This window comes from Taeniopygia guttata, chromosome 22 (genome assembly GCF_048771995.1).
Source record: "Taeniopygia guttata chromosome 22, bTaeGut7.mat, whole genome shotgun sequence".
NCBI lineage: Eukaryota > Metazoa > Chordata > Aves > Passeriformes > Estrildidae > Taeniopygia > Taeniopygia guttata.
This window is the reverse complement of record NC_133047.1, coordinates 2712203-2724234: the sequence shown is the minus strand read 5'-3', so window position 1 is coordinate 2724234 and position 12032 is coordinate 2712203. Positions and strand designations below refer to the sequence as shown.

General features: G+C 46.5%; 1 protein-coding gene across 2 annotated transcripts in view; it reads right to left on the bottom strand.

The window, feature by feature from the left end:
• DOCK5 (dedicator of cytokinesis 5) overlaps positions 1 to 12032 on the bottom strand; it is a 77519-nt gene that overhangs the window by 39899 nt on the left and 25588 nt on the right. For both annotated transcript variants that reach the window (XM_030289676.4, XM_030289677.4), the window contains exons 6-18: positions 10974 to 11122; positions 10159 to 10294; positions 9842 to 9999; positions 9121 to 9202; positions 8139 to 8268; positions 6326 to 6398; positions 4805 to 4947; positions 4107 to 4232; positions 3410 to 3534; positions 3222 to 3320; positions 1803 to 1875; positions 942 to 1045; positions 472 to 664 (exon numbers count right to left, since the gene is read on the bottom strand). In XM_030289676.4, coding sequence (XP_030145536.4) covers positions 472 to 664; positions 942 to 1045; positions 1803 to 1875; positions 3222 to 3320; positions 3410 to 3534; positions 4107 to 4232; positions 4805 to 4947; positions 6326 to 6398; positions 8139 to 8268; positions 9121 to 9202; positions 9842 to 9999; positions 10159 to 10294; positions 10974 to 11122 — 1591 coding nt within the window. The remainder of the gene's footprint in view (positions 1 to 471; positions 665 to 941; positions 1046 to 1802; positions 1876 to 3221; positions 3321 to 3409; positions 3535 to 4106; positions 4233 to 4804; positions 4948 to 6325; positions 6399 to 8138; positions 8269 to 9120; positions 9203 to 9841; positions 10000 to 10158; positions 10295 to 10973; positions 11123 to 12032) is intronic.

The window sequence follows — 12032 nt, the reverse complement described above, 5'->3', positions numbered from 1 at the left end:
AGTGCACAACTCAGTGCTGCTGCTGGAAGTCTCCCATCATTTACCAGCACAGGCTGGACTCAGTCACATCCTGCTCTTCGTTCTGACCCCTCTGGCAGCACAGCAGAGTTAATGCACACCATCCCCCTGGAGAGCTCAGTCCTAACTGCTGCTCTCTTAACAGCCAGAGGAAAGAAGGCAATTAACCTTAAATATTTAACATTCTGATAAAACACAGATGCTGTCACTGACAGGTGACATTTCCACGTGCCAACAAACTTGTTGGGTTTAACACCGGCAGTCTGGAGGGAATATTTGTGTGAAAGGTGTTTCTAGGGGCTGCACAAACATTCTGGGAGTTTGTTCTGGCAGCTTGATGGGACAGGGCTGCCACTGACACATGAGAAGAAAAACGAAAGCTGAAAAGCTCTCTGGCCACACACAGAAACCTGCCTGAAGAAAAACATGCCCTGTGCACTGCAGAGCCCCTACCATTCTGGGTGAGTTTGGTGGAGCAGATGACAGTGGCGATCTGGAAGCTGTCCTTTGTGCTGTCCTTGGTGGGGGTGAAGCTGGCCAGAGCGTGCAGGTTTTTCCCTGAGGGAGCCTCCTTCTCCTCCATCTCTGTTTTGGTGCAAGGAAGAGTCAAATAACTCCTGGCATCTTCCATTTTCTTGTTGTCACCCTGTTGGTGGGACACAGCAGGGAGAAGGGTCATGTCCCACTGTGACAGCCAGAATGGGTTTGAAACACTTTTTCACCTCTATCATTGTTTGAGCTCTGAATTTCAGGGATAAGTTGCTCATACTGCAAATGAACTGAGTTATTTCCAAAGCTACAGAGTTTAGGAGGATTTCACACCCCACACACACACACTGTGTAACTTTCTACCGCTTGGAAAATCAGCCAGGAGAGCATTTTGATGAATTTAACACAGACAAGGCTGGAAATGCCCAGGTTACCTTGTAAATAATCAAATTGTGTTTGCCATCCTGCAGCGTCGTTCCATCTGCATTCATCAGCTTCACAAAGCCCATGCCAAAAGCTCTCTCAGATCTATCCCTGGCTGCAAAATGGAGAAATCTTCATTAGGAATTGTCTTATTCATGCCCACACAACCCAAAATGCAGCCCTCTAACCCCAGCAGCAGCAGTATTTCATAGGCAACTGCAGCTACACAAACATCCTCCTGGAGCATCTCCCCCACACAATTTCAGTGGGTTTTGTGCTGATAGATGGACAGATTAATGGTTGGACTTCTTGATCTTCCAGGTTTTTTCTAACCTTAACAATTCAATGATCCTCTGATGTAGATATTTATAGATATTTTTGGTTGGGATTTTGGTTTGTGAGCTGTGGATATGGAAGGAGGTCACTGCCTTCCTTTCAGTGGCTGAGCCTCACATTATTGATCTCTTTTCAGGGCTCTGAAGTGATCTGATGGAACTTCTGGCTCTCACTCCCTCATTAGCCTTTCATTAGCCTAATTAGCAATCTTCCTATAGGAAGATCACTAGAAGCCCACCAGGCCTTGTGGTGAATTTTGGGGAATAAATTAAAAGCAACACCCTGCACTGAGAAGCCAAATCAATAACAAACATAGATAATTGTCTTTTGAGAGGATAAATTGATGCTCCTTATCAAATTTCAGTTTCAGGACAAAAAACAGCACCTAACTTTGGGTGCAAAAAATTTGAATGAGCTTTGGGGGTTTTTTGCTTGCCACAAAACTGGGAATAAGTAAACTGGGCAAGGAGAAACACTGTGGATATACAGAAATTCAAGTTCACAGCAGTCCTGCAGGTGTCCCCTCCTGTACTCACATTCCTGGGACGAGCGGTGGCGGAACGTGAACCTCAGGTGGCAGCGACTGACTTCTTCTATGGCAATGGCCACCTGCAGGGAGGACAGGATGGAAACACATTTTTCCTGCCCCCAGCCACTCTCCAGCACATTCTGGTGCTGGTGCAGCTGCTGGCTGTACATCAGTTCAGGTCTGCACACAGAGAATCACGCAGCTGCTGACCCTTCTGGAAAAGTGTTGCTGACAAGTCAGACATGTTGAGCAGACTAAAAATGTCTGTTACTGCCTTGGAATTAATAAGGGTTTTTAAAAGAAGGAACAACAAGGCTTGATTGTAAAGAATTCAATGGTATATGCTGGAAATCTCTCTGATCATTCTAAATCAGGGTCTGATTGAGGTTCTGATTAACAGCCAGCACGACCTCTTGAGCTGTGCTTGTTTTTCCTGCAAGGAGCCCCACAGGGCATTACAGATGCTGCCTCCTCCTTTAAACAAAAAGGGGGACCTGTGGAAATGACAGTTTAGTCAGAGAGAGAAAAAGATCACTTTGCCAGGCATTGTTCTGGGAAAAGCTGTGAGAAGCTCAGAGAAAGAATTAAAACAATTTTGCCACTGTTGCTTTGAACAGTTGTTTTCTCATAAGATGTTCACCAAAGGGTGTTTTCTTAATTAGACAAATTAGGGGTGAGGGGTGTTGATTAAATGACCAATCAGGTGCACTTGTATCAGCGTGGGAGTCCAGGGCTTCCCTCTGGCTGCCCTGGGACCCTGGCAGGGGTCAGGAACCCCCCTGGACAGAGCCCCCAGAGACACTGGCTGTGATCTCTGTCCATAGAAAAGAGTTTTCAATCCTACAGGATCAATTACAAGCTCTGAGTGTTTGATATAAGCAATAATTAAGTGTGGCATGGGTGCAAAAGTAAAATTTTAGGATTCTAGATGAGGGGTCCAAAGGGGACAAGATGGAGGAAATTGGGTGTGCCTTGTCCTTTTTCTCCTTCTTCATGCCCTCCATGTTTCACTGTGGTGTTGGCATTTTTCTGTTGGTTCAGGCTGGGGACACACTGTCCAACGTAGGTGACAGATATTGGCACGTTATTGTAAATCCAGCACAGGTAGTTTGTGGTATTTAATGTTTGTACCATCCCACTGAGGGCAGAGCCCCACACGCTGCCCTGCAGGACAGAGCTGCGGCAGGGCAGCAGAACATGGTAGAGATAAACAGAATAAACAACCTTGAAACAGCACAGACCAATTATGGCTTCTGCTTTGGCAACGGGGCAGAAAGACAGAGACTTTTACAATCTCAGAATCATCAATACCTCAGATTCTGTCATATCAGAGCAGTGTGTAACAGAATGGGTTTCTAATAAACTCAAGCAGCCTTCTCCAGAGACCCAGAGCCCGAGCTGCTGATCAGCACTGACAGAGCCTTACCTTGACCGTCTCGTACCAGCAGGGCTGCTTGACCTGGTAATAAACCACAGACTTGTACTCCGAGACTCCCTCGTAGCCAGCCCCGGGGTGGATGGCTTTCTTTGGACAAAACACAAGGACGGGGGAAAAAGGTAAATACAGAATATTTTGGGTGGCGAATCTTCAGAGGGTGTCAGAGGCCATCCTACCTCCTGCAGGTTCCCGTCCTCGTCGTGCACAGACATGGTGACCTCGACGTTCTTGGGGGTTTTCTTCTTGCCTTTGTCAAATTCCCCCTGGATCAGGGTGACGTAGATGTCATTGCGGACGTCACCTGCAATTCCCGGAGTTTAATCAGCTGGTTTCTCACTCCCAGTGTGACAGGTTAAAATTGAGCACCCTTGGGTACCACCTTATCCTAATTTCCTCTTAGCCTTTAATTAACAACACCCACCATCACACCGTTTTCATCTCTGTCTCAAATTACACAAAATCTTCTAAAATGAATCATTTTTTCCTTTCCACAAACCTCTGTCCTGATGATTTTTTTTTGTTTTTTTTTTTTTTTTAATTTAATGAGCTCTCTAGGGTTAAACCCACTCTGAATGGGTGGGTCAAAGCCATATGCAATAAAAACTCCTTTGACTAAAGAAATTTTCCTCCAAAAGCTCCACAAACCATCATTTTGCTGTAAGAAGGGTCAGAAAGGAAACTCATGTTTTCAACTTCTTGTGACAAAAAAAAAAAAAAAATAAAAGAAGAAAATAACCTGGACCTTTCAAGAGAAATAAAAAGTTTTCAGATAAAAATAAATCTTTTTTTTAAAAAAAATCTTTTTCTGACAGAAATTCTAGAGTTTCAGGTGGCTCTTTCACTCCATGGAATGCAAAAGCGCATGGAACCTACCGGGAAGGATGATCTCAGGGAAACCCATTTTTCGAGCCACTGCAGTGGATCTGTCTACAAGGTGAGAAAAATCCTTCTGAACCTGAGCCAGATCCCCAGGGAGCAGCTTCAGGGACACCCAGAGACCTAAGAAAAGGGAGATGACACTTGTTTACTGAAAATAAAAAGGTACAAACCTGTGAAATTTAAGTCTGTGCTTCCAAAAAATCAACGTTTTCATGACAATTCCATGTTCCCATCTTGTTCTCTCTTGCCCAGTTCTCTCTGTCCCTGAATCTAAGTAAGATTTTTCTGGGCAAGAAGATCCTCCGAAGCAAACCCCAAACCTTCAGAGATGAATCTTGATTGCCTTTGAGCCAAGAAATAATGTGATTTAACCCCAAAGCATTTGGGACACGCAGCCAAGTCTACTTACAAATATTTCACAGCCCATAAAACACTTTTATTTTAAAGGTGTTAAAAAAATATTGACCTTAAACATACGACCAGAGAGCAAGTGAGGAGCTGGAAGAGCTGCTCCCGTGCAAGTTTTGTCTGGTTTTAGGTGGATTTCAACCCCGTGTGTGATGGGGTGACAAAGGGACAAAACCATGGCAAAGAGCACGGATTGGGCTTGGGGAAGGGATGAAACTCCATTAAACCTCGATCCTTAGACTTTCAGCAGCCATTTATTCCCCGGAGCCGCCCCCAGGCTGCACCTTGGCCCTTGTGGTTGACCTCCTTGGCAGCGATGACTTTGTTGAAGACAGAGGTGAGGGGCTCGTTCTCGCCGATGACGTGCGAGGCGATCAGGGGGGACATGATCAGCTGCCGCTGCCTGATGTAGGTTTCCATGGCAATCCTGGGCAGGAGGACCACAAAAATCAGGATCAGGAATTGGGACAGACTGACACCAACCACCTACAAGGAGAGGCCTGGCCAAGAGCCGGCTGTTTTCCAAATAAATGTGGGATTTTTTTTTTAAGGATTCCATGGGGATTTTCCTTCCTTCACCTGCACAAAGTCCATTTAAACCTTCATGCTAGGAAATCCATCACAGTCTATCCCTCAACCTAAGTAACACTGACCTCAGGATTGAAGCCCTGACTTCAGGTTTGCCTCAGAGCCAGATTAACTATTGGTAAACTAATATAAATTAATATAAATTAACGATTGCTGTGACAACACCTAAGTGATGAACCCATCCCTAGTCACAAACAGGACTAGTGAGGTTTGGATCTTGACCCTGACTTCACTCCTGTACCCACACCACCAATAAAGAGGGAGAAACGAGGTCTCCACAGGCTGCCCATCCTGGTGTCCAGCTGAGGCTCTGAATTCAGCCTCACTGGAGCAGCAGAAAGATGGGAAAAAAACCCCAAACCAACAAAACAAAAAACTACTCAAACAAACATGTAAAAAACCCCCAACAAAACAACCCCAAACAAGCCCCAAACCAAATAATTAAAAAATAAACAAACAAATTTAAAAAACCAAACCAAAAACCCCAAAACAAAAAATAACCAATCAAACTTACAAAAAAAAAAAAAAAAAAGTAGCAGACTAACGTTATTTTGCAAAGGGAAAGCCATTCTTCCAGGCACTGAGAGGGCAGGGGAACAACCCCAAATCTCCCCTGAAAATAGCTTGTAATAACAAATGGCTGCAGCCAATGCTTTGCTCTATTTAGGGCTGTAACAACAAGGCTGGGTCTACCCAAACAAGCTCCGTTTTCATTACTCTAATGTGCCAAAAAAAGTGAGCAACCAGAGCAGGCAGAACACACACAGAAGTCTAACTCTCAGTGAGAAATGCAGAACCCGTTGGGGCTGGAATTTCTTCCCCAGGAAGAGGAGAAACCCCTTCCCTGTGGCTGACCCTGACCAGGAAATATGGGCAGGGATGGGCACAGAGAGCCCCACACAAAAATCTGTGTCTCTGCTCAGCCTCTGGCAAAGTCCTGCCTTTCAACCCCTCAAAAATTTTCTAAGTCACATCCCCCCAGCCCCACAACATTATTTTGCTCTGTGCTGCTTTTCCTCACCCCACAGAAATTCCAGAGCCACGAAAACCAAGGGGAATAAAGGCTCCTGAGGGTTTCAGAAACCTCTCCCTGCGAAGAGCTGACTGCTGTATCAGCTGGTTGTTTGTGCCTGGGGCTCTGCCAGGCTCCCAGACAGATCTGTCCTGCCCCAGAGCTTTGGCCAGAGGTGGGCTGAGCTCTGGAGCCCAGTACTCACTGCTGGAAGGGGATAAAATGCTGCTTCTCCTCGTCGTCCACCTTGCCATGGATGATGTCCGTGATGTCCATCACTGCAACGACACCAGAGCATCCCTCAGAGCTGCCAAGAACCCAGAGACAGCTTTTCCCTCTCAGAATGGAAACAACAAAGAGTTATTTTGGGCCAGTGTCACTCAAAACAAGGGCTCTGAGTGACCTGGGATAGTGGAAGGAGTCCTGGCCATGGCAGGGGTGGAAGTGGATGGGATTTAAGGCTATTTCCAACCCCAAAAAATCTGGGATTCTGTGACAGCAATGGAGGGCATCACTCTCTTTTTAACTTTTAAAAAAGCACATTTACATTGATGTGCAGGTCAGCCCATAGCAGCGAGTGTGAATATACTGAATACACTCTGATAAAATACTCTGAGAAAAACCAGCTGGGACTGGGGTATTTCAAGGCAAAGAAACTCCACTTATATTCAAATGCTGCCTCTTTGGAAATTGATTTCCACCGAGGATTTCAAGTAAGCCCCTTCACAAGAAATCCCAGGAGCAAAATAAGAATTGTCAGTCTGGCTCACCAAGGCTTCTTTAAAACCTCCAGCTTTATCCCACAAGTCCTGAGGAGCAAATCCCACTCTGATAAGGCCCTCTAAGTCTGCTGCAGCCTGGCAGCCTGTTATCTTTGTGGGAGGTGACAAAAGTGAGCAGTGACAGTGTTTGATCTCCAGCTCCCGTCTCAGGAAAGGTTCTCATGGGGACAATTTGTCTGCACTGGGGCAGAGATGCTGGCCTTGGCACTTCCAGCACACAATTCCCAGCTCCCAGCCCCGTGTCCCATCCCCCCAGGCACCCAGGCAGGGGTTCAGTGGCCGTGCTGGTGTCCCCAGGGTGTCAGAACTCAAAATGTCCCTCAGACATTTTTGGATGTTCCGGGCCCAGGTCAGAAGCATTTGAGACCCTGGCAGGCAGCTGGAAACAGCTGTGATTTTGGATTTGAGCCATGGAACGATTCACCAACCTTGCAGGAAGAACAAGAAGTCACAAAAGTTCAGATATTAGAGTAGAAGTAGTCACAAAGTAGAGGGAAGAATTTCTGAGTGCTGTACAGGGGGTTTTGGTTTTGTACATGGGGGTCAGAAGTTTAAGATGGAGGGATTTGGGCCTGCCCTGTCCTCCCTCTTTCTCCTTCCTTCCCTCCATGTTCTTGGTGATGTTGGCACTCACAGGTTGGTTTAGAGTAGAAAAGCACCATTTAATATAGGTAATGGGCATTGGGGAAAAACTGTAACCGTGTAACACGGAATGTACCATATAAAAGATAGAAAAGCACCATTTAATATAGGTAATGGGCATTGGGGAAAAACTGTAACCATGTAACACGTAATGTACCATATAAAAGATAGAAAAGCACCATTTAATATAGGTAATAGGCATTGGGGAAAAACTGTACCCATGTAACACGTAATGTACCATATAAAAGATAGAAAAGCACCATTTAATATAGGTAATGGGCATTGGGAAAAAACTGTACCCATGTAACACGTAATGTACCATATAAAAGACAGCAGCAGCCCTGGGCAGGAGAGAAGAAGCAGTCGGGAGTCAGAGAGGATGTCAGGGTGTGTGTGTGCCTCTGCCTGAGCTGTGAGCAAACCACAGCAGCCCAAGGAGAAAATCTTTTAGATAACTTGCAATAAACTGCCTTGAGACCGAACAACAGAGACTGCTGAGCCTTTCTTTGGAAGCACGGGCTGGAGGAGAGACTTTTCCACCACACGGAGCCCCCGAAGTAGGGATTGCTCCGGCACCAGGGTGGCAGTGCCCACCTGCCACGCCGAAGGGCCTGCGGAGCCCCCAGGTGTGCTTCTTGCCATCCTTCAGCTCCATGTGCCCCACCCGCACGATCTGGCACACCAGGCTGATCCTGGGCCTGATCAGGTCAGAGCTGCTCAAGTCCTGAAAAAAAAAACAGAGTTCACATCAAGTTCTATTGCAAATGAAGGGGAACCCAATGGGAAGAAATGGCGATGTCTGACTCAATTCAGAAGGCTGAATTACTTCTTTATTATAACTATGCTAAAATACCTTAATATGCTATATAAAAGGGGGATACTAAAACTACATACTACCTTCTTTAACTCTAACACAACTGGTGACCCTCTCTGAGAGTCCAGCCCCAGGTGGGTTGGGTTGGATGGGGTTGGGTTGGGTTGGGTTGGGTTGGGTTGGATTGTCCATCAGGCTCAAACAATCTTCACCAGAATCCAACCAAGCATCACCCCAGGTAAACAATCCTCCAAACACATTCCACATGGGAAAAATAAGGAGCAGAAATAGAAATTGTTTTCTCTTTCATTTCTCTCTGTGCACCTCTATGAAAAATCCTGAGAGGGAGAGAAATGTGCTTGCCACAAAGTTCCCTCCATGTCCTTTCTGGGTGGTAAAGGAGACAGAAGGAGAGTGGGAGGGAGGGGTTTTGTTGGGTTCTACACAGGTAAAAATTGTGGCCCTCTGGATCTGGAGGGAGACCACGAGGGGGATGGAGACATTTGTAGTGCCAGGACACAGGGAATGGCTTCCCACTGGCAGAGGGCAGGGAGAGATGGGATACTGGGGAGAAATCCTTCCCTGGCAGGGTTGGGGGCACTGGGATGGAATTCCCAGAGCAGCTGGGGCTGCTCCTGGATCCCTGGCAGTGCCCAAGGCCAGGCTGGAGCAGCCTGGGCATTGGGAGGTGTCCCTGCCATGGCACTGGGTGGGATTCAGGTCCCTCCCAGCCCAACCTCTTCTGGGATTCTCTAAACTTACAGTAAACACAGCTTGGAGGTTGTTCAGTTTCTCAATTTCTTTAGGCATCCCATTGCTGCCCCAGCGAACCAGGTAATTTTCACTGCAAAGAAAGGGAGAAAAAGCAAATTTTAACAAATCAACACCTGACATCTTCATTCCCTGGCAAAAGCCCAACAGCATTTTGACCTTTTAGGAATATTTGACCAGTCTTTTATCCCAAAATGCCTCTGAAGTGACTAACTTATGGAGGCAGATGGGGTGAGCCTAGCAGCTGCTCCCTGGACAATTTCCACTGCGTGGCCACACCTGATAAGTGCAGTGATGGACACAGAGTGTTCCTGACACGGAACTGCCTCCCTGATAAAGTTCCTCATATCCTCCCCAACTCTTCAGATGTGAACTGGCACTGACTGGACAGCAAACAAAATTAAATCCATGATTTACTGGGAAATAATTAATGAAATGCTTAAGCAAGGCTTGCAGCCACAGCAGGGAAAATTAACAATATAAAAAGACAATGTGGGATCAAAGAAATACCCAGCTCTAGGAGGGACAGTGCCTGGACTTCCTATCTCTCTGAAATTCATTCCAAAGTAATCGGAATTAATTTTCCCCCACTGGGGCAGCAACCAACAGAACTGGAAAACATCTGCTGGATCTCCCTTCCCAACCTGCTGACTTCCACAAATGATCACCCTGATGACTGCATTGCTTAAGAATTTCCAAAAAAAGCCCCAACCTGATGAATTTGGAGAGGTCAGGGTCATAGAGGCTCATCAGCAGCTCTGCATCTTCCCCAATGTTGCAGACAAAGTTCTTGAAGTTCACATAGAGGCTGTAAGTGTGTGTGGAGTTGAATATTGGCTGTCCCCTGAGGTCCAAACTCTGCTGCAGGGACTGCAAAGAATTCCGTATTTCCATTAAATTTTACATTTCCGCTACAAACAGACACAGGAGAATTGAGTTCTGCTGCCAAAGAAGCACAACGTTAAGAGGAATATAAAACCACAGCGGGCACAGTGACTGAAGAGGGCAAAGCAGGGACACCAGAGGTACCTTCTCCTCCTGGATCCTCTCGTCAATCCTCTTGGATGCAGTTTCATGGGCCTTGAAGAGGGAGATGGTGCTGGTCTCATCGGGGTCCAGGATGTTCCCATTGTCATCTCGGACAACCAGGTCCAGACCCAGGATCCTGGACAGCCCCAGGAGACAAAAAAAACCATCAAATCACTGTCCAAGCTGCCAGTACCCAACATCCCCTCCTTGGAACAGCCTCACTCACTGCTGGCTTCCCTGCCTTAAAAACCTCCTCCCTCCCATCTTCTCATTAGAGGCAGAAAGAATTAGTCAGGTAACTCAATCCTAAAAGGACATCTCCCTTATTCCTGCTTAAATGGCTTTGTTTCAAAGGTGGATGAACACATACCAAGCTCACAGATTGCAGCTGATTGTTATTCTTTGCCATAAGCTCCTTAATTCACTTACTGGGCCTGACTCACAGCTGGCAGGCAGACAAAGGAGTGCTGGGGACTGCAAACCACCGAGGGCTGGGCTGGCTGTGGAACCCTCCCCTCAGCTGCTGAGAAAGCAGAGCGTTTCCCCACCAGGCACACACTGTGCTCCGAGGGAAAGGCCATCCCCTGCCAGGATTTGTGCAAAATTAAGAGAGAATTCCTGCCAAGGCACAGAGATCTGTGGCACATCCAGAACCAACTGCTCCACGTCCACCTGCCAGGTGGCCACGCTGTCAGAGGGACTCAAAGCTGCCATTTCACCCAAAATCAGCCTAATTCACTGCCTGGTTTTGCATTAAGAGCCTTCCCTGGGGTTTGGGAGCCTCCTCTGCCCTCCAAGTGGAGTTTGGAGCTCACCTGTTGCCATAATCAATCTTGGCAGTGACTTTTTTCTTGAGCTCAGCCAGTTCATCCTTGGGCAGGGTCCCGGAGAGGATTTGGGATCTCCACTCTATCAGGCTGTAGGTGAGCTGCTGGACGTGCCTGAACTGCGTGGTTTTGTTGTTCTGAGGCCAAAAAAAAATAGGCAATTTTAATCAAGGAATGCCTGGAAACCTTAGCTCAGCAACCCTTCTGAAACGTGTGCAGCTGCAGAACCACACAAGTTTTATTTAACCAAAAATACCTGGCACTTTGTGACACGTAAGATCAGAGCCATGCAGTAAATTCTGCAGCACTTGGCACTGCCAAGGTTTAAGTGCCTTAAAGTTCTTTAAGGGCTTCACCTTTCCCTAGGACATTATTTCAGAAAAACCTCACCCACTAAAAATAGACCTCTGGTGATTTCCAGCACTTCCAGACTGCTCTGATGGAGGTTTTTTATAAAAGGGACAGAGAAATTATGTTAAAAGGACCACAACTGAATAAGGACACTGAAAAAAACTTGCCATTCCTTCAGTTATCATCTCCAATTAATGAAAGTACATTTTTTTCCCCCCTGATCTTTACTGGTTGCACCCTCATAAAACCAGTCCCATACCCACACTTTGTTCCTGCAGCTCCAAGCTCCAAGGCTGTAATTAAATTAAACATGGATATGTGGTAACCCACCCTGTTTGCGGCAGTTTGTGCTCAGATAAGTAAATAAGCTTTTAGAAGTGTCAGGGAAGACATTTAACCCATTAAAAGGGTTAAAAACCCTTTAACCCATTAAAAAGCCCCAAAAAAAGGCTTCACTCTCTGTCTGCTCCCTCAGTGGGGCAGTTCCTGGGAGGATTCTGGTTCTTTTCACAGGGAAGTGCCACAGATTTGAGTTACTGGCACAGTGATGAGGTGATTCAGCTCCAAAGGAGAAATTTAAGTGCAAATCAGGGCCTGGTTTTGCATTAGGATCCCAAAGCCCAGGGGTTTGGTTTGGGTCACATCTCCCCCTCAGCCAGTGTCACCTTCTGGTGTTCACTGGGGGCTGGAGCTGTT